This window comes from Anthonomus grandis, chromosome 9 (genome assembly GCF_022605725.1).
Source record: "Anthonomus grandis grandis chromosome 9, icAntGran1.3, whole genome shotgun sequence".
NCBI lineage: Eukaryota > Metazoa > Arthropoda > Insecta > Coleoptera > Curculionidae > Anthonomus > Anthonomus grandis.
In genome coordinates this window covers 21,810,919-21,833,872 of record NC_065554.1, presented here as the reverse complement: position 1 = coordinate 21,833,872, position 22,954 = coordinate 21,810,919, and the positions used below count along the sequence as shown (strand labels likewise).

General features: G+C 31.0%; 1 protein-coding gene across 1 annotated transcript in view; it reads right to left on the bottom strand.

The window, feature by feature from the left end:
• Positions 1–1,582: 1,582 nt before the first annotated feature.
• Positions 1,583–22,954, bottom strand: part of LOC126740604 (sorting nexin-13-like) — a 35,789-nt gene continuing 14,417 nt past the window's right edge. Inside the window, exons 9-12 of the mRNA XM_050446697.1 lie at positions 21,722–21,940; positions 8,463–8,630; positions 8,191–8,405; positions 1,583–2,141 (exon numbers count right to left, since the gene is read on the bottom strand). Coding sequence (XP_050302654.1) covers positions 1,817–2,141; positions 8,191–8,405; positions 8,463–8,630; positions 21,722–21,940 — 927 coding nt within the window. The 3' untranslated portion in view covers positions 1,583–1,816. The remainder of the gene's footprint in view (positions 2,142–8,190; positions 8,406–8,462; positions 8,631–21,721; positions 21,941–22,954) is intronic.

Here is a 22,954-nt window from a genome sequence, read left to right as displayed (position 1 = left end):
GACTGGATATTCTCCAAACTTTATGGTCTTTGGTAGGGAACTTCTGATCAAAAATGAATCAATAGATACGGTAGACTCTCCTATCTCTTTTGATAGATCAAATTTACCAAGTGAGTATTCTAAGCTTTTACATGATATCTTTAAGGCAGTTAAACAACAATTAGTTAAGGCTTATGAAGTAAATAAAAAAGTTTATGATTTAAGGCGTCGACCAAAAGAACTTTTGCCAAATCATTTAGTGTGGCGTTGAAATTATGTTTTATCTGACGCATCAAGATATTTTACGGCTAAACCAGCTCCTCGATATATAGGACCTTTTGTTGTTGCTAAAAAATTAAGTCCTTGGACTTATGAGTTAAAAAATGATAATGGAAAGTCTTGTCGAGTATGGCACATGAAAGATTTAAAACGGCATCCTACGGATGATGTAGATTAGAGTAAATAGGTCGTAAGATAGTTTTAATTTAATTTAGTATGTAGTTTTCTCGGTTTACTTAACGTAAACCGCCTTTTTTAGTGGAGGGGAATTGTAACGGTTGATTTTTGCTTAAACTATTTTATATATTAATCTAATTCTTTAAAAACAAAGTTTCTTAACTATTTAATCAAACAATTAAAAATTATCGAACTGTATATTACTATTTCATTCACAGCCATCCTGTATAAATAATATTCGTTTGAAAAGAATCCTAGTCTGGCATTCTTTGTACGCGTTCTTCGTTTTTTTGGGTACATTTTTTTTTGGGTTTTTCGCTCACGGTAAGCCGCCGAGCATCGGTCATCTTCTGCCAAGATCCACTTCTGTGCAACTAGTATAGACTAAAATCGCTGTTTTGTGGCAATTTAACGCTTTAGTAAATGCGTAGTAGGAGTTCTTTTGAAATTCATTTGCTGACTTTGGTCAGGATAAATGGTTTTGGTCTTATAGTAGCATAGAAAATCTTTCGGTAAGTTTCTGAGACTTTATTCCAGCTTAATTGTTTTTTTGGGTGACTATAATAAGTTTAAATTTCTTTTTAGCTTAAATAAATCAATTTATATCGGAGGACTCGAAAGCTAGAACACTGTAACTCCTACAGAGATATAATTCATTTAATTTGCTAATTTTGTAGCTATTAATCCACAAAGGAACGCACAATTTACTAAAGCGTTAAATTGCCACAAAACAGCGATTTTAGTCTGTACTATTTGCACAGAAGTGGATCTTGGCAGAAAATGACCGATGCTCGGCGGTTTACCGTGAGCGAAAAACCCAAAAAAACGAAGAACGCGTACAAAGAATGCCAGACTAGGATTCTTTTCAAACGAATATTATTTATACAGGATGGCTGTGAATTAAATAGTAATATACAGTTCGATAATTTTTAGATTAAATAGTTATGAAACTTTGTTTTTAAAGAATTAGATTAATATATAAAATAGTTTAAGCAAAAATCAACCGTTACAATGAGACATTATAATTAAAGGCAAGAGTGCGCGTGCGTATGGGAAATTTTGTCGATTAATTTGTTTACCTTTGAACATCCGAGTACAAATTAAGCTGTCGCCAACGGCAAGAAGTTATTTACTAAAACCACAGAAAAAGCTTTAAAACAAACTAAAATATATTTAAATATAAACAAACAAAAAAAGAGTACAATATAATAACAAAATAAAACTATTACGCAAATACAAAAATACTGGATCTGACTCATTCGAAACTAAGCTAAATTTCTAATACGGAGTAGGTCTATAAGTTCTGGAATGCTCAAGATGTTAAAACGTTATAAAACCTGGTAGCACAGAAGATGGCTTTTAATAATTGACTATTTTACTGTCACCTCCCTGATTCCTTTTGACTATCATTACTCTTATACAGTTTTTGTATTAAGCCTGCCAAGTCCTTGTCGGGAAACAGGGTGCAAACGACTCCCTCCAAAAGTACGTAAAACAAACGTCTGTTCAACACCGGCCTCTGAAATAAATCGAAAACGTTTAAAAGGCCCCGTCTGGTCGTCTCCGAACCGATTATGTGCTTCAGTTCGTCAGATAAAGAGGACAAAAGGGCCGCCTTAGCTGCTATTTTGGTCCTGTTTTTAGTGTCCGGGCATCGTTCGGAGGTTTTCCTGTCGTTTCGAACCCCGTTCGGCCAAAAAGATTGCCTAAAAATAAATAATTTGTTTGTTTGGCATACCAATGAAACACCAAAATGTTAGAGAGCTTTTTAGCAGGTTAGGCCGTGAGGTAAAACGAGTTTTGTTACAAAAAAGTGTTGCCAAAGTTTACAGAATAGAATACATGTTGGGTCACTCCGGTCGGCGTTCAAAAGTTCTGCCCGGGGCACCAGGTCTGGTGCACATGCATTTATCGATGTATACCGAGCGCGCCAAGCTCATTTAAGTTTTACTCACATTTCGGTGTATAGGGTGGAGTTAAAAGAAATAGTTGAGGATTTTATTGATTGTGTGGAGAATAAAATGTCTACTCGAAATATTTGTTCAGTAGATATCGTTTTTAGGTGCCCTAAAGATGAAGGAAGGTATGTACCAAATATAGATTCTATTAAATAAGTTTTAATTATGAAAATGGAGTTTTAATTATCTTTATATTACTTTAACTCAACCTTCTATTTAATCCTTTACAATGGATTAATATTAGTATATGAATATTGCAAATATAATAATTATTTATTTAATTACCCAACTAACATTTAAAATAACTCGTATAAAAAAAATTATAAAAAATTATATTATATTATGCAGTCTTAAATGAAACAAAAATTTTAGGTGTCAAGCTTGGAAAAATGCCCTAGAATTTATAGGATCCCATAGATACGCGGATAATACTCTAACGCAATGTTATAACCGTATTAGAATTTGTAGTTTGCATTTTAATGATAACAGTTTTACAAATTCCTCGAAAACCCGAATTCATTCGTATGCTATCCCATCGATTGGAGTACCTACCTCAAAAGGTATGTTTTTTTTATAAATTCAAACCTAATTAAATTATTTTTTATTGATTTTAAATTAAAATGATATAGGACATATTGTAGACGATGCACATTTTCCTAAAGCCAGTGTTGATGCCATTGTTCAGACAGAACCCTTCAAAGTACATGAACCAAAGCAGTCGTTACTAAAAGGTAAGATATTTATTTAAATCAAAATACCTATAATATACTAATACGTATAAATAGTCGTTATGTTTTTGTAACATACCAAAATAAAAATATTGCGCCTTAAAAATCCATCGTAGATTTGATTATAAACGGCATAAATTAGTTAAGTTTTTCATATAAATTGAATACATAATATTAAATATATAATCTAAACTAGCAAAATTAGTTGCAGGAACCCAAACGTCAGTAAAACTTTTAGCAGATACGCCAAGAAAAGTTTTACTTAAGGAGACAGTAAAAAGACCAGAAAAAAACTATTACTACCCACACTTGCAAAAAAAGTCTTGAAACAGAAATGACCATGGATGACGTTTTAAAATTTTTGGAATCAATTTTTTTTGAAGAAACATGCAATCTGTTAAAAACTCAAATGTTATTGCTGAATAAGGACTCAAAAGGACGCAGGTATACCAATGAATTTAAACAGTTTGCTCTAAGTGTGTTTTTTTCTGGGTACAAAAGCTTACAAAAAATGTCCACAGTTTATACTCTACCATCAAGATCTACATTAAACCATTTTACGCAATAATGGGTAATAAATCCAGGTTTTAACAAGTTTGTTTTTAAACTAATTGAATGTAGAGTAAAAATACATCTACACCTGTTAATCATTTAAAAGATATTTAATTTGAAATTGTCCGAAGGATACGCAAAACCGGTTTAAATATTTTTGGGGTTGTATCAGATCAGGGTACTAATTTTCAAAAACTATATGTAGAAACAGCTAATAGTATAGATGATGGCGCTAAAGCCCTATTAAATTTAAATCCCGATTTTATTAAAAGTTGCAATAATATATGCAATTATTCTCCCACTAAATATATTCCTCTTCGAGTTTTTACCAACGATTATGTAAATTTAAAAAGCGCAGAAGGAAATGCTTTAGTATATGTAGCTGGATATTTATTTAAAAAATATCTCTCACGTCACTCTTGTGATATATGCAATAATTTTGCAACTGAGTCAAATGCCCTGTTTAATGAAAAGTTATTTTATTGTAAATTAAAAGAATATGTATCCAATAATACCTTATTTGGTGGTCTAACCATACCTCCAAAAGACATTATTAAGTACATAATAAAATTAGAAAGTATTTTTATCGCTGAATTTAATAAATTATCAGCGCAAGAAGCAATTGGCTATAATCTTAAAAAACTATTTTCTAAAATTACCTTTAAGCATCCCTGTAATGAATTTCCCATTGACTATTTTTTAAGTTTATACATAAGGGTGCGTATTTATTATACATTAAAATTTATAAATGCCGATATTAAAAAAGAAAAATCTAAAAAAAAAGGTAAAGATGTTTATGTAAGCAAGCAATATATTAAAACATTTGTAAATACTCGTAGTACTTACGTATCATACTAAATAATTATTTAGTATGAAATGATGAAATACTAAATAATTATTTATATAAGTTGATGTGTTTTGTATTTAGGTTAAAAAATATGTTTAGAATGAAGTTATTATATCAATAAAATGGTCAGCCTCTCCGTCCATTTATAATGTACCTACTTATTTTAATAAAACTTTAACCAGTCTTCGTAATTATTATCTTTGTTTCATTTACAATAATAACCTATATAACTATAACTAAACCTAATAACTAAATATGTACTCGTGTATTGGTATTAGTTCCCCTACAACAAGGTAAACACTATCAATGGCCAATTTTTGGCTTTTATTGCCCCGGTATCCATACACGTTTTATAGTTCACACCTCCAGAAGTGGCGCGTCTTTGTACGATGATTTTCAAATATCTGGCGCCGAGTGAACCAACTTGTATTCTATTCTGTAAACTTTGGTGTTGCTCTGTTTCAAGGTTATTTTTGTTAAAAAAAAAATAGTTTACATCATAAATTCACAGTGCTCTGAAACTGCCATTAAGCTGGCCAAAAATAAATAATCTAAATGAAACTATTTGTATAATTATACTTGCGAGGTCAAAGAATTCGAATTTAATCTTAAAACTCTTCTTATCCCTTCCAGTACTTTACTCCTTTTACATCCTCTCCGATATTGTCCCTCTATCTGAGTCTTGGTCTTCCTAAAGGTCTCTTTTCCATTGGGTTTTCCTCTCATATCCTCTTGATGAGATGTTCATTCGCCGATCTTTGTGCAAAAATGTTTGTATTTTCTTGTAAAAACATTTATTCAATTAACATTAGTTCCTCCAGTATTCTGTTCCATGATTTAATGCCTATAAAACTAAATGATTTTTGAAAGCTAGATGTTGTATGTTGTGGTTTGGAAAATTTACTGATATTGCGAGTGTTGTGTGAGCTGATTTCAATGAAATAATTCACTCAAATATAGTAGTTTAACATTTTATAAATAACATTTAACAGATGGCACTGTCTTCTGTTAGTTATGAACAAAATTGGATAATCTATTTAAATGTAGCCTAATATTAATTCTATATGCAATGTAAAATGAGCATTTGCAGCAAACAAGCATTTTGCAACTTTTCAACTAGTTTTGCCAATTTTAATGCTTAGGATCCGACGTAAACAATATCAACATAATCTAAAAGAAATAAAACCAAGCTATTACAGAGAAAATATATTTTTTTTAACATGTATATCGTGCGTCGTCTTCATATTGCTGTATTTTACAGTGTTTTACCTTGGGAGTGCCATAAGACGCTTTCAAATACTTTTGATTTATTTAAACGAGATTTTTTTTTATTGCAACACAGTACGATTGCCAAGATATGATAAGAAAAAAAAGTGATGCTTTTGAAAGACCAAAGTATTTAGGTTTACCAAGAAGCATTTTGTGATTAATGACACATTCTTCTAACATCATTTATTAGGCTAATAAGACTGGTGGAAGTGCTAATTTTTTTTTCTAAAGCTTCATTGGTAATCTGGTATAACGTGTAAACCTAATTCAAAAATATGTAACCAAAATATCGGAACATTTGCATCATTTTTCGCCAAAACCAATAACTATTTTGTGTCAGCCATTTCGAAAAAATATGGATTTAATTGCAAGTCAAAAAACAAAAAAAATTTAGATCTTTGCAACTATATCTCCATCCACAAATATTTTAGAGAATATATCTCTGCAGTATGACAATAATAAATCAATATTACGGAAAACCGAAGGAGGGAGAAAGTAAACTCCAAGTCCAAGTCTCATAAATCAAGTATCTATTAAAGGTTACGCGTTTCGCCGCATTGGGGCATCATCAGACCTATGGAAATACAAAAACCACACACTGACTCACACTAACATAAATAAAAAAATATAAAATAAAATAAGTTTACACCATCGTGTATCGTTATTGACTAAAATATGGATACTGGATGTGATATTTGGCGTTTTAAATTCCATATTTATATTGTGGCACTCGTATAAATCATGGAAAATTTTGGCATTGAGCTTTTTTACTAGTTTTTGAATGGTCTTTAACTAGAAAAAAGAAATTTTGAATTCGGAGCATATTTACTCTCACGAGATGTGTTGATAGGTCTGATGATGCCCTAATGCGCCGAAACGCGTAACCTTTAGTAGACGCTTGATTTATAAGACTTGGACTTTGAGTTTACTTTCTCCTTCCTTTGGTCATATGCCTACTTAAGTCATAATAAGTAATGGATGATTATTTTGAATATTACGGAAAGTTGCAGTATCAGGTTGCAGCTATGTTTAATAATACTCGACAAAAAAAAGTGTATCCATCCAACAACACGACCTAAACTCACAACATCCATTTTTAATCTATATAAAAGATGACAAAATACTATGCTAATCAAACTTATATTCGTTCAAAGTTACTTTTTGAACTCTCCATACACTCCATATCACAATACAAAATAGAGTAACTATATCTCCATATCTAATAAACGAGCAACAAAAAACTGCATTAGTCAAGGTCTAAGTACTAAGTCACGGATTAGCTGTTTCCGGCAGGTTTACTTCCGGTTACTTAATTAAATTCCAGTTTATCTGTTTCGCAAAAGTATGGACTGAACACTTAAGAAAGATATACTAAATCGCATCGAAATTGTAAACAAACATTTTTAGATTTTTGACCACTTTTTGGCATCTTCAGATCACTGTGAAATAGTTAAATCCAGTATAATTAGTCAGCTTCTTCCAGACTTATTTGTAATTTATAAGGTAAGAAGGAATTTGTTTGTTATAGTTGGGATATCATATAATAATAGTAATAATAATGTTTATTTTCAAAGGCAACTAAACAAAAGAAATACAAGGAAATTTAATAAACATTGGTTCGGCAATAAATACATAATGCCCCAAGCCCTTAGGAGTACGCCGTGCGAGGACTTGCTCGTATTTTTTTTCGACCTTAATATAAAACTAAATTGCAAAACAAAATAAACAATCTAAACTATGAATCAATTGCAATTGCAATGCTATTTGCAACGCATGAAAATTAATTAAAAGATCAAGATTAAGATTAAAGGACCATATAAGTGGACATGTTAATTTCTAATATTTACCAAACCATAAATAAGCTGTCTATTTTGAAGGATAATAAATTCTTTGATATTACTTTTAACCAGTCCCAAGGAGTTGCTACCTAGCATAACACCTCTCATTTCTACTGGTAAAAAATTATAACTTCTGGTAAGAAGATAAATAAATCAATGTTGCCCTTTGCCTTCCTAGCTGTATTGGTTTTTGAGGAATTCTGTTGACGATGGGTAATTAATGAAATGTTTGACTTATATTTGTGTAAATATGTTCAAATATTATAAAAATATATTTGACGAATATCGAAAATTTTTGTTTCACTATACAGTAGATCTGAGGAATATAGTCTAGGTTTTTTATAAATTATTTTAATGATACTCTTCTGAACGATATATACGAAAAGATTAAATTCGAGTTTTCGACCATTAACCCCTTGCAGGTGATCCTTCAAATGTCCTGTTCATATGATATCCTAACGATAACAAACAAATTCCTTCTTACCCTATGAATTGCAAATAATAACTACTAAATATGCAGGACTACGTTGCCCTATTTTATATTAAATACCATAACGGCTTACTTAAACAAATGCAGATAATGCGCCATATTTTTAGGACTGGTCACATAAGAAACGTAGTCCAAAATCCTCCTGTTGACGATATCTCCGAACATGGTCCGCACGATTTGTCTTAAAATGGTCACGATTCGCCTACGTAACCACTGGTTCCGAGATTTTAATTCGAACACTTCGTCCATTAGAAGTAACATTATTCTTAGGGGGATGTTATCGTCATTCTAAATAAATCATTAAGGCACCTTGTGAGACGTTACTTTGAATCATATGTAGTTTACCTCTTCTATGGAAGCTCCCACCTTAGAAGTTTCGGGTATTTTACCCGAAGCCCCCCGGCCAGAGTGGAATACTTTAGTTACCATTTCGTCCATGGTGTTGATCAGTTGTTCGGGCATATTTTTTATGGTTTTCATGCCGGATTTGAGAGGGTTTACCACTGCATTGATCTAGATTGAAAAAAAACATATTTATAAATCTTTTTAAATGGTATTAAAATGAAAGTGTGTTATGCGTTAGAATTGATCGCCCTTTTATGTAACGAATTTGTCCTTTGCCGTTTTGATTATGAACATCTTAATTCATGCTGATGATGCCTAGACTGTTCTAGGCAATCGCGATTTCGAAGCGGCTATAGCTGTGCAACCATAAGACAATAATAACAATACAGGTTTGTTCTCACTGCAAATTCCGGACAAGTTTGAAACTGTTTTCAAACCATTCTTGATGCGGATGCATAAAATATTAACTTCTGATCGATTTGAAACCGTCTGTGCGAACATCAAACACCAGAGTGGAGACCTATTTAAAAGAAGAAGAGCAAGAATAGGGCCTTGAAAGCTTGGACGATTTACGGAACACTAAAAAGCTTCTACTCCTTGAAATTTAGATGGCACTAAGAATACAAAACTAGCTAAACTACCGCTTTTACCGACGATGCACGGACTGTCAAGCATTAAATTATGTCATATAAAATCAGTAGTATTAATCTATGGATCAGGAAAAATAACCTCACTTTTTTATGCCAGTGGGAAATGGGAAAATAAATAAAACATATTGGCATTATCAATTTACAATAGCAAAAACAAATTTACAATAAAACCTTAAAATAGGTGTATATTATTAACAGAGTTTAAAATTCTGAAATTGTTTGCTACTTGAGGGCTTACTCTAAAATGGTCGAGAAATTCGATTCTATTAAATTGGGACACAGTTTCATCTAAATAGTTTTGATGTTTGGGCCTTATCCGTTCTTCAAGTAAATCTTCTAAGTGTATTTCTCGGAATCAGAAAATTTTGATAATGCAGATTCTTCCGACAATTCAAAGTCACTTATTTCCTTAATGTGTACCTATTTTTAGACAATTCCATCAAATTAAAATACAATTTCAAAAGAAATATCAAGGATTGTACAAAACGACACAAACAACAATTTAGAATTTAGAATTATACTTTAAATTTGTGTAAGCAGATTCAAATTCAAAATAAATTTATTTATCATTAAAATAACAACCATAATTAACAATTTACAATAAATAAGCCATTAGCACAGGTAAAAACCTATGTGGCAAGGCCATTTTTAAAAAAATAATAATAAATAAAAAACAAAGAATAGTAATAACTATTAACCTGTCCAACATAAGTACTTTTCTGAATATAAGAAAGAAATTTTAGATGGCGGTGAGCGGATACCAAAGCCCTATAAAAAAATGTATACAGCCATTTTCATGGTTTTTAGCACATTAATTGTATTTATTTCAAATTAAATTAAGCATTCCAATGCTGTTTTTTAAGGAGATAATTTTAAATATATATTTTTTAAATACTCCTATTGAAAGTTGTTTAACATGCTCAGGTAATTTATTCCAAAGTTGAAAGGCTACAAAAACAAAAGATTTTTGAAAATTTGTGTTGTTATGCTGTGGGACTCTAAATAAGTCTATAAATCTAGTGTTATACATATATACAGGATGTTTCAGAACTATGGGATCAAACTTCTGGGGGTTGCTCAGTGCAACAGAAGAATCCATTTGAGTATAGGAACCCATGTCCGGAAATGCATCACTACGCCACTACGGCCCTAAGACGCGTTAAAATTTATAAAATACATTGATTACCTAAATAGGATCTGCTGCATTTATTTTTACCTTTTGTACATGATACCATAACAACAATTGTTTAAAATCAACGCTTATCATAGTCAATTCTCAATGTCATTTTTAAAAATTTTATAGCTTACAATTTTTAAACATTTATTGCTAATGGAAAACTTTACCAATCAAGAATTGGCGAATATGCATTTGGCATACGGAGCAAGAAACTGCAATGCACGAGCAGCATCGCGGTTGTATCATGAACGTTATCCCGAACGACAGCATCCTGGATACAAAAAGTTTATTGCGGTTCATCGGCGGCTCGCTGAGACAGGCATGTTTAAGACCAAGATGCATGATACTGGTGTTGCTCGAACCGTAAGAACGAATTTGAAGAAGAGGTGTTTCAGCGAGTTGCCGATGAACCAATAAATAGCATACGTGACGTCGCTAAGAATATGAATACGAGTAACGCTTCTGTCTGGCGGGTACTACACGAGCAACAACTCCATCCTTACCACTTCCAGAAAGTTTAAGGTATGACTGGAGCCGATTATCATCCTAGAGTTCAATTTTGTCGATGGCTTCTGGATCACATCATTGCACGATGAAGCCTCTTTCACAAGAGACGGTATTTTTAATAGTAGGAATAGCCTTGTTTAGGACGAAGAAAATCCTTATGCAATTTTTCCAAGAAAACATCAGAATCGTTGGTCTGTCAACGTATGGGCAGGCATTGTTGATGATTATTTAATTGGGCCATACCTTCTACCGGAACGGTTAACAGGACCTATTTATCTGCGTTTCTTGGAGGAAGTTCTCCCAGAACTCCTTGAAAATGTTCCACTAAACGTTAGACAGCAAATGTGGTTTCAGCATGATGAAGCGCCGGCTCACTTTGCTGTACAAGTACGCGAGTATTTGGCTCAGCGGTTTGGACACCGTTGGATTGCCAGAGGTGGAGCAGTTTCTTGGCCTCCTAGGTCACCCGATTTAACGTCGCTCGATTTTTTCTTGTGGGGACATGTAAAGTCTTTAGTCTACGAAACTCCAGTAGAATCAGAGCTAGACTTAATTGGACAATTAACAGCAGCATTTGAAATTATTCAAAACGAGGATCAAATTTTTTAGTGTAGTCCGCCGAAATCATGTGCGGTGTTTAAATCGGTGTATTGAGGTTGGAGGAAGACATTTTGAACAATTGTTGTGATGGTATCATATACAAAAGGTAAAAATAAATGCATCAGATCCTATTTAGGTAATTCATATTTTTTCTGAATTTAAACGCGCCTTAGGGCCGTAGTGGCGTAGTGACACATTTCCGGACATGGGTTCCTATACTCAAATGGATTCTACTGGTTGCACTGAACAACCCCTAGAAGTTTGATCCCATAGTTCTGAAACACCCTGTATGAAGATAATTTTTAAAATTATTCCTAAATATAGAAGCTCTCCAGTTTTTAAAATGTTATAAATAAAGGTATACATATGGCATTTTCTACGATTTTTCATATTCAAATTAAATTGTTATTTAAATAGGAAGTACTGATTCCTAAATCGTATTTTTAATACAAAACGCATACAGCAGTTTTGGAGTTTTTGTATAGAGTAAGCAGTTGTTTCAGTCAGGGGAATCAGAATACAAAAGTCACAGTAATTGAGCAAAGAAAAAGCTGGTGAATTACACCAATAATATTTAATATTAGATGGTAAATAGTTTTTTAGACCAGTTTTTCTATGCGTACATATGCAATTTTAAGCTTATTTTTACTGAGTTTGAAATGTAATACTACTGTCAAAATACACGGCCAGATTTTTGACCTCATTGACTACTGGTAGCTGAACATTTCGAATCTGTGTATGAAAATTAGAAGAAACCTTAAAAGCATTTTTGCCACAACCCAGTATTATTGTATAAGATTGGGAAGCATTTAATTTTAAGTTGTGATCCTGTGAAAAGGTATCAGTACTTTTTAAATCCTGATTAAACTATTAATACATTTCTTTTTGGTTGACATATTGTTACTTTGTACTAAAATCTTTTTTTAGCGACTTTTGTTTCTTGTTACTGTATCTATGAAATTTTCTTCTTAGCTGTAATATTTATTTTCTATATTATTCTATTTTTTGCTTTGTTTATAACTCAATGTTGAAAAACTAATAAACATATTTGAGTTGAAAGTGAAATTGAGCTATAGGAAGATTTTGGCGTGAAAACGAAATACAAAAATCTCATCCATTATTCTTCAAGAGACCAACATACAAAATTGACGAAAACAAAGAAAAACACAAAGTTACGGTCTCACAACATATAATCACAGGCTATACGTGTTTCGCTCTAGTTAGAGCATCATCAGGCCTAAAATCAAAAATGTTACTTAAACAAACCAAAAACTTACATAAAAACACTAAAAAATTATAATTGTACAAAACAAAAAATAAAAAGTAGAACGCAACAACATAGACTCTCGATTCGATTCTCGATTTTTAGTGTTTTTATGTAAGTTATTAGTTTGTTTAAGTAACATTTTTGATTTTAGACCTGATGATGCTCTAACTAGAGCGAAACACGTGTAGCCTGTGATTATATGTTGTGAGACCGTGACTTTGTGTTTTTCTTTGTTTTCGTCAATTGTGAAAACGAAAGATATATTATAGTATAGGGAATCATCCGCATATTGCTGTAAGAGTGTTTTATACAAGATATCATGTCAGCAACATATAAAGCAAAGAGCAATGGACCCAAAATGGAACCTTGCGGAACATCGGTAGATGCAGTGTGGTAACATGATTTTTCAGTGCATAATTTCTTATTAAGAACTACGCAATGAGCCCTGCCAGCCAAATAAGACTTAAGAAAAAAATTTACTGCATCACCAAAAACCCCAAAATAATGAAGTTTTGCTTATAGCATTTCGTGACTTTCGATTTAATATCGATCAGAAGTTTCTGTGCGAACGCATTTTGCTCTATTGCGCATGTTTATTTTTCGAAAACTTGTTTCTTACTGCTATACGAACAAACTTTAAGATAACCTCCTTGGTATTATTAGATTTTACTTGAACGTTTGATTTTCTTAATCACGAAATACTGATAGTATTGCTACTAGACTTCATAGAATTTTCAAATAATGCAAAAACTTTAATTAAATAATTTATCAATCAATAGATTTTAATATAGATAGATTTTTTCCATCCAATTTTTCCAAGCTCTTTTATTTTTAAAGCACGTGCAAGCCACTTATGATGCGCACGAAAAGTGAAAGTAACTATAAGCGCGCAGCACTCTTTGAGTGTTTACCGAGATCGTTGCGTCTCGTGGATGCTCGGATGGTTTCGAGCGAGGTGGGGGAAGCGGGGGAGGGGTTAAAGAGTCGATGTGGAGCGCTTCGCTTGGAACTTAGTTCAGTCGTGTTGGAGCAGCCGAAGGGATCGGATCAGAGAAGAAGTAGTATGAGGGTCAGTTTTTTGTGATTGTGATGGTGTGTGTATGTGTCAGTTTTTTGTGATTGTGTATGTGAAACTTCATCCGTTTTTGCCATTGCGGGTAAGTTAAACAATTATTAAATTTTGGGCAATTTATTATAGTAAGCGAGAGAAGTGTGACAATTGCTTAGGCATGTTTGGCTTTTATATTTAACTCATATTTTATTAGTGATGATTCTTTGGTAAATTTATTCGCTAAATTTACATGTTATCCAAATTTTAATGATTTTTTTAAAATCAGGTTTCTCGTGTATTTATTCGCTAAATTCACGTTTAAAGATTAATATAAGAACTAAATAATTATAGATGCAGTAATAATTTAGACGATTATTTTATTTTGCGTACATATCCAATTAGAATCTTACGAGTGTTCTTCTAATTCTACAGAAATTTTGGGTATTTGTTAGTAATGTCTTACCTACGATTGGATATTCAACTCATCTTTCAAGTACTTCATATATTTTTTTTGAAGCAAGCAGATAAACGTGAATTTATTCGTTAAATTCACATTTTTAGGTGTAAAGGGTTAATAAGTAAAGGGGTAAATAAAGACATTCTCTTTCCAAATTTTGTTGTGAATTTATTCGCTAAATTCGCATTTTTAAGAAGCAAACAATAAACACAACTTTTCAACATTTTTTCAAAACATTTTAAAGAGCAAATAATAAACACACTCTCTCAAATTTTCCTGTGAATTTATTCGCTAAATTCACATTTTTAAAGGGCAAATAATAAACACACTCTCTCAAATTTTCCTATGAATTTATTCGCTAAATTCACATTTTTAAAAGGCAAATAATAAACACACTTTCTCAAAATTTTCCGTGAATTTATTCGCTAAATTCACATTTTTAAGAAGCAAAAAACTTTTCAACATTTTTTCAAAACATTTTAAAGAGCAAATAATAAACACACTCTCTCAAATTTTCCTGTAAATTTATTCGCTAAACTCAAATTTTTAAAGGGCAAATAATAAACACTCACTTTCAAAATTTCCTGGGAATTTATTCGCTAAATTCACATTTTTAAAGGGCAAATAATAAACACACTCTCTCAAATTTTTCTGTGAATATATTCGCCAAATTCACATTTTTAAAGGGCAAATAATAAACACACTCTCCCAAAATTTCCTGTAAATGTATTCGCTAAATTCACATTTTTAAGAAGCAAACAATAAACACAACTTTTCAACATTTTTTCAAAACATTTTAAAGAGCAAATAATAAACACACTCTCTCAAATTTTCCTGTAAATTTATTCGCTAAACTCACATTTTTAAAGGGCAAATAATAAACACTCACTTTCAAAATTTCCTGGGAATTTATTCGCTAAATTCACATTTTTAAAGGGCAAATAATAAACACACTCTCTCAAAATTTCCTGTAAATGTATTCGCTAAATTCACATATTTAAAGGACAAATAATAAACACTCACTTTCAAAATTTCCTGTGAATTTATTCGCTAAATTCACATTTTTTAGGGGCAAATAATAAACACACTCTCTCAAATTTTCCTGTGAATTTATTCGCTAAATTCACATTTTTAAAAGGCAAATAATAAACACACTTTCTCAAAATTTTCCGTGAATTTATTCGCTAAATTCACATTTTAAGAAGCAAACAATAAACACAACTTTTCAACATTTTTTCAAAACATTTTAAAGAGCAAATAATAAACACACTCTCTCAAATTTTCCTGTGAATTTATTCGCTAAATTCACATTTTTAAAAGGCAAATAATAAACACACTCTCTCAAAATTTTCCTGTGAATTTATTCGCTAAATTCAAATTTTTTAGGGGCAAATAATAAACACTCACTTTCAAAATTTCCTGTGAATTTATTCGCTAAATTCACATTTTAAAGGGCAAATAATAAACACACTCTCTCAAATTTTCCTGGGAATTTATTCACATTTTTAAAGGGGAAAGAATAAACACTCACTTTCAAAATTTCCTGTGAATTTATTCGCTAAATTCACATTTTTAAAAGGCAAATAATAAACACACTCTCTGAAATTTTCCTGGGAATTTATTCACGTTTTTAAAGGGCAAATAATAAACACACTCTCTGAAATTTTCCTGGGAATTTATTCACGTTTTTAAAGGGCAAATAATAAACACACTCTCAAATTTTTCTGTGAATTTATTCGCTAAATTCACATTTTAAAATCCAAATAATAAACACACTCTCTCAAATTTTCCTGTGAATTTATTCGCTAAATTCACATTTTAAAATCCAAATAATAAACACACTCTCTCAAATTTTCCTGTGAATTTATTCGCTAAATTCACATTTTAAAATCCAAATAATAAACACACTCTCTCAAATTTTCCTGTGAATTTATTCGCTAAATTCACATTTTAAAATCCAAATAATAAACACACTCTCTCAAATTTTCCTGTGAATATATTCGCTAAATTCACTTTTTTAAAGGGCAAATAATAAACACACTCTCTGAAATTTTCCTGGGAATTTATTCACGTTTTTAAAGGGCAAATAATAAACACACTCTCAAATTTTTCTGTGAATTTATTCGCTAAATTCACATTTTAAAATCCAAATAATAAACACACTCTCTCAAATTTTCCTGTGAATTTATTCGCTAAATTCACATTTTTAAAAGGCAAATAATAAACACACTCTCTCAAAATTTTCCTGTGAATTTATTCGCTAAATTCAAATTTTTTAGGGGCAAATAATAAACACTCACTTTCAAAATTTCCTGTGAATTTATTCGCTAAATTCACATTTTAAAGGGCAAATAATAAACACACTCTCTCAAATTTTCCTGGGAATTTATTCACATTTTTAAAGGGGAAAGAATAAACACTCACTTTCAAAATTTCCTGTGAATTTATTCGCTAAATTCACATTTTTAAAAGGCAAATAATAAACACACTCTCTGAAATTTTCCTGGGAATTTATTCACGTTTTTAAAGGGCAAATAATAATCACTTACTTTAGAAGGCTCTTTTAAGTAAAATTCAATAAGAACAAAATATTTTTAAGAATTATTGAATATCCAATTGTAGGAAATCGGCAAAGATTATGTAAAGTATTCGTTTTGTATTTTGTTTTAAATTTTAATTTTCTTGATTTAAAAAATGTTTATAAATTTTTTAAATCAAGAAAAATTTGTTTAATATTTTAATTAAAGTTTTTTTTAGAATATTTATCTTGTTAAAGAGAATCATACACAAGACAAAAATTGTCCTGACTTGACTTACTTGACATGTAGAAAAAGTGCTTAAACCCTTATATAAATATTGACAAAGCATGTAACCAGTGCGCTTTTCCCTTGAAAAATTGACAAAGCATGTATCAGTGTGCTTCCTTGAATAAAATTGACCAATCATGTATAAGTGTGCAATTTTTTCCCTTGAAAAATTGACAAAGCATGTATCAGTGTGCTTCCTTGAATAAAATTGACCAATCATGTATAAGTGTGCAATTTTTTCCCTTGAAAAATTGACAAAGCATGTATCAGTGTGCTTCCTTGAATAAAATTGACCAAGCATGTATAAGTGTGCTATTTTTTTCCTTGAAAAATTGACAAAGCATTTATCAGTGTGCTTCCTTGAATAAAATTGACCAAGCATGTATAAGTGTGCAATTTTTTCCCTTGAAAAATTGACAAAGCATGTATCAGTGTGCTTCCTTGAATAAAATTGACCAAGCATGTATAAGTGTGCAATTTTTTCCCTTGAAAAATTGACCAAGCATGTATAAGTGTGCAATTTTTTCCCTTGAAAAATTGACAAAGCATGTATCAGTGTGCTTCCTTGAATAAAATTGACCAAGCATGTATAAGTGTGCTATTTTTTCCCTTGAAAAATTGACAAAGCATTTATCAGTGTGCTTCCTTGAATAAAATTGACCAAGCATGTATAAGTGTGCAATTTTTTCCCTTGAAAAATTGACAAAGCATGTATCAGTGTGCTTCCTTGAATAAAATTGACCAAGCATGTATAAGTGTGCTATTTTTTCCCTTGAAAAATTGACAAAGCATTTATCAGTGTGCTTCCTTGAATAAAATTGACCAAGCATGTATAAGTGTGCAATTTTTTCCCTTGAAAAATTGACAAAGCATTTATCAGTGTGCTTCCTTGAATAAAATTGACCAAGCATGTATAAGTGTGCTATTTTTTCCCTTGAAAAATTGACAAAGCATGTATCAGTGTGCTTCCCTGATTAAAATTGACAAATCATGTATCAGTGTGCAATTTTTTTCCTTGAAAAATTGACAAAGCATGTATCAGTGTGCTTCCTTGAATAAAATTGACCAATCATGTATAAGTGTGCAATTTTTTCCCTTGAAAAATTGACAAAGCATGTATCAGTGTGCTTCCTTGAATAAAATTGACCAATCATGTATAAGTGTGCAATTTTTTCCCTTGAAAAATTGACAAAGCATGTATCAGTGTGCTTCCTTGAATAAAATTGACCAAGCATGTATAAGTGTGCTATTTTTTTCCTTGAAAAATTGACAAAGCATTTATCAGTGTGCTTCCTTGAATAAAATTGACCAAGCATGTATAAGTGTGCAATTTTTTCCCTTGAAAAATTGACAAAGCATGTATCAGTGTGCTTCCTTGAATAAAATTGACCAAGCATGTATAAGTGTGCAATTTTTTCCCTTGAAAAATTGACAAAGCATGTATCAGTGTGCTTCCTTGAATAAAATTGACCAAGCATGTATAAGTGTGCTATTTTTTCCCTTGAAAAATTGACAAAGCATTTATCAGTGTGCTTCCTTGAATAAAATTGACCAAGCATGTATAAGTGTGCAATTTTTTCCCTTGAAAAATTGACAAAGCATTTATCAGTGTGCTTCCTTGAATAAAATTGACCAAGCATGTATAAGTGTGCTATTTTTTCCCTTGAAAAATTGACAAAGCATGTATCAGTGTGCTTCCCTGATTAAAATTGACAAATCATGTATCAGTGTGCAATTTTTTCCCTTGAAAAATTGACAAAGCATGTATCAGTGTGCTTCCTTGAATAAAATTGACCAAGCATGTATAAGTGTGCAATTTTTTCCCTTGAAAAATTGACCAAGCATGTATAAGTGTGCAATTTTTTCCCTTGAAAAATTGACAAAGCATGTATCAGTGTGCTTCCTTGAATAAAATTGACCAAGCATGTATAAGTGTGCTATTTTTCCCCTTGAAAAATTGACAAAGCATGTATCAGTGTGCTTCCCTGAATCATATTAACATAGAGGAAAGGTTTTTAGTGGGTCGGGGCTGCAAAAAGCCTTAACCCCACACTATCCCAGGCCGGCCTGGGATGTCTGTTTGCAGATTTTTTCAACCTCTTTAAAAAATGAAAAAAAAAAAAGATGGTAAGTATTTTTAAGATTTGGTTAAAATGTTAATTTTTATGTAGTTATTAGGAATCTTTAACATTATATTTTAAATCGACTTGTATACAAAAAATTGGTTATTCAGTTCGACAAGGCATTAAATATTAAAACAGGACAAGGATATTCCAACCATTGAGTTAATTATTATACTTTACAGTTAACGCATTTGTTCTATTGTTTTTATTGTTTCTATATTTGTTTCAGTTTCGGCATTGCCTAGACCTTTTTTCAAGATCGCCAAAAATTACTTCATGTGAGGCTCTGGTTTTGAGTAATTTGAATTTTTCAGATGTAGTATATGGTTTATACTTAGACCGAATCCATAAATGACAAATTCAGCGAGTACAAAAGTCATGCTTGCAATTAATTTGAGGTATTCGACGTAGAAATCCTATTAGGTACAGGCTAGGACAAACTACATAGCAATTCATGGTGAGTTGTTGAAATTTGCATTAAATCGCCCCTCGAGGTTAACAAATAAAATACCCTATAGGACAGATGTCCATTTATTGAATCTCCAGCATGGAGATCTAATTTCTTTGCTGCATACTACTATGTTTTATCAGCAGTCATTTTCCAATAATATTTATTTACCTTACAACCGGATTCTTGCGGATTTTAAAAATTTATTAACGGGCATATATAAATATATGAATGGTCTATTTGGACGCAAAAAAAAAACCAACAAAAGTATGACATTTTAACCTTAAGTCTTTTACTCTCCTTTTTCCTTTATCATGGATAATGAATATGTGGGTTTTTTAAAGCATATGATAATTATTATTCTTATATGTATTGAGTGTATTGAGATATTATAGTTTATTATGAATTTGGCAAGAAACGATTTATTAATATTATTTAATAAATATCAAGTAAGCAACTTATTTAGATTCAATTTCTTTTAAATATGTGACCAGTAAGTTTTTTATCGATTGATATCCGAGTTATTTAGAATTTTGTGCTGTTCCTAACCCATTTAAACCAAAATCAAGACCCTCGAAATAGTAGACAGTCACAAAAGATGAAGGGAAAGTGAAAAATGATAATGTAGAATATGGTGTGCCACAAGGAACAGCTTTGGGGCCATTATTGTTTCTATTATATATAAATTATATAGTTAGAGTAGCTACCAAATGTAATATTGAGTTGTTTGCTAATAATACAATGCTTTATATTAAGTGAAATAACTCACAACAAATGCAAAATAAAATTAATAGTGATCTTAAAAACCTATTTAATTGGCTCTGTGTAAATAAATTATGTTTAAACATAAACAAATGTAAATTTTGTGTTTTCACAAAAAAAACTAAAATGGCACAGTTGGACATTCAGGGTTTGCATATTATAGTAAATGGGGAAAAAATCTTATACGATAAAGAAATAAAGTATTTGGGTACAATATTGGATTGTAATCTAAGTTTTTATGGGCATTTTGATTACATTGGCAAAGAATTATCCATAAACACAAAATTGTCCCTGTATAATACAATAGCACTACCCCATTTGAAGTTCTGCTCAACTTTATTGTCCAATTTTCCGAAATTTAACTATCCTAAATGTGTTGTCAGTTAAGCAAAGAATCGCGTATAATGTTCAAGTATTTGTATTTAAATCGAAACATATGCACCCAAAATATATCTGTGATAAAGTTAAAGTTTTTAGTGATGTCCACACATATAACACCAGAAATCGTAATGATTTTATATTACTCGACAGATGCCAGACAGCCCAAATATATAAATTCGGTGTTACATAAGGGTATTATTGAATTTAACAAGTTACCAGTAAATATTAAAAACTGTGATAACTTAAACCAGTTCAAACAGCTCTTAAGGGAATTTATTCAAAATAACTGTTAACTGTTTATATATCTTTTTTAGCTTTATTTTTTAGGTTTAAGTTTTATGTTCTTTATCATGCGGTGATTGTTATTGTTATTCTTATTGTTGGTTTTATTTATTTTTCACAATTTTAATAACTTTGTAAATTTAGCTTTATTGTTTAGGTTTTATGTTTTTTATCATGGTGATTGTTATGTTTTACATTTTATTTATTAATATGACTATTTTTTTCTGATTTTTATTAAAATTTTATTTTAGAATTAAGTTTTTATCTTATTTTTATGTTTAATGTTAGGGATATTTTATTTAATTTTTTAGGTTTTATTTTTACAATCTTTTATTTATTTAAGTTTAGGTCTAAGGTTTCTATACTGTTTACACAATGCACCTTTATCGTATAACATTTATTTTTATTTTATCTGTGTCCACGTTAGCTAGGCCTCCTTTTCGATTCGACGTTTGTACATACGTAGATTGATTTTTTTAGTTATTAATTATCAATCAAACATCTTTGTATATTTTTATTTTTTTTTGTATGTAGCACTCTTTGCTAAATATTATAAGATATAAGATAATAATTAAAGATTAAGCTGCCAAAGCAGATTTTTGTTATTGAAACTCGTATATATATTTTTCTCAACTCTCCCAAAAGTAGTGGTATCTAACAATCAAAATGGGGTAAGATTTGAACAGTTTTATTCATAATGGAGAAGTTTCCTGCCATTTTTTCCCTCATTATACACAGTTTACTTACCGTAGTAGAAATGGGGCCTCCAGTGGCCCTATCGTAATCTCCCTGCTCCAGAAACGTCATCAAAAGCTCCTTGAGACCCGCATGCGACTCGATCACCTTCATTTGACATAAATCTGACATGTACTGGCCCAGCATTTTCATTCTACGCTCGAGCACCGCCCGGTCCATGTTGTGAAAGGTTTTCTTACCGGGAAATGGCAGTTTGGACAAATCCAGATACTAAGGAGCGTAATAAGTTAAGTTCAATTTTATAAATTATTATCAACAAGAGGAAAGTGGATCAACGTTTGATGCGCATAACTCTTAGTTTATATAGAAGAGGATGAGATTTTTAACCACCTTATCTGAGTGTAGTAGAGCCTCTAAGTGTGTCATTTTAAGGTTATTTGGTGTTATAACAAACATTTTTCATTCATATTAACTTAGAACATTGAAAGGCCTTTCGATGTTCTAAGCATATTAAATTGTGATGCTTGTTTAACTTGTATAAACATTTATAAATACCGGGTGACACAGGAAAAAGGAAACACTTAATAACTATTTATACTCTTCAAGAAACTGTGTGTAAATTTGATATATTGATGGAATTGCTATAAGAGCATCTTTTGACATATTCAGTTGTTTTCCGTCATTTGCTGTTTAGCCGAAAGTGAGATAACTTTTTTATTTTAAATGAGACACTTGGTATATTATTATGTATTTTGGTAGAAAATTATATTCTCAGAAGAATGATAAACTTTTTGTTTTATACTTATAGAAAAAATTATTTTTAAAAATTTTAAAATATATAGGATGCCATGAATGCGTTGAAAGTTTTAATTTTTAATGAAGTAATCACGAAAAAATAGTTTCCATAACCATGATGAGCATTTAATGATTTAAATCATTTATACGCCTATTTAAAATGTCCAAACCAATAATTTTCGCATTTACTTTATTTTTTTAAATAGCACGTTGTTGGGAACAACCACTTTTGGAATAAGGTTTTCTTTTCTCAATACTTTGGTATGATTATTTTTTAAATCCGTGGATAAATAAGCCCATAAGTAGGAAAAAAGAAATATAAGTAAACGTATTTAATTAATAGAAATAGTATAGAAGGCTTTGATTTCTTGGAGGAAGATCTTCTATATTCTAGGAGGCTGCATTTTCACGCGTTCATCAATTATTTTTCGATTGACATAATACATGACATCTTGTCAAGTTCAATTATTATTTATTATTCAACTAAAT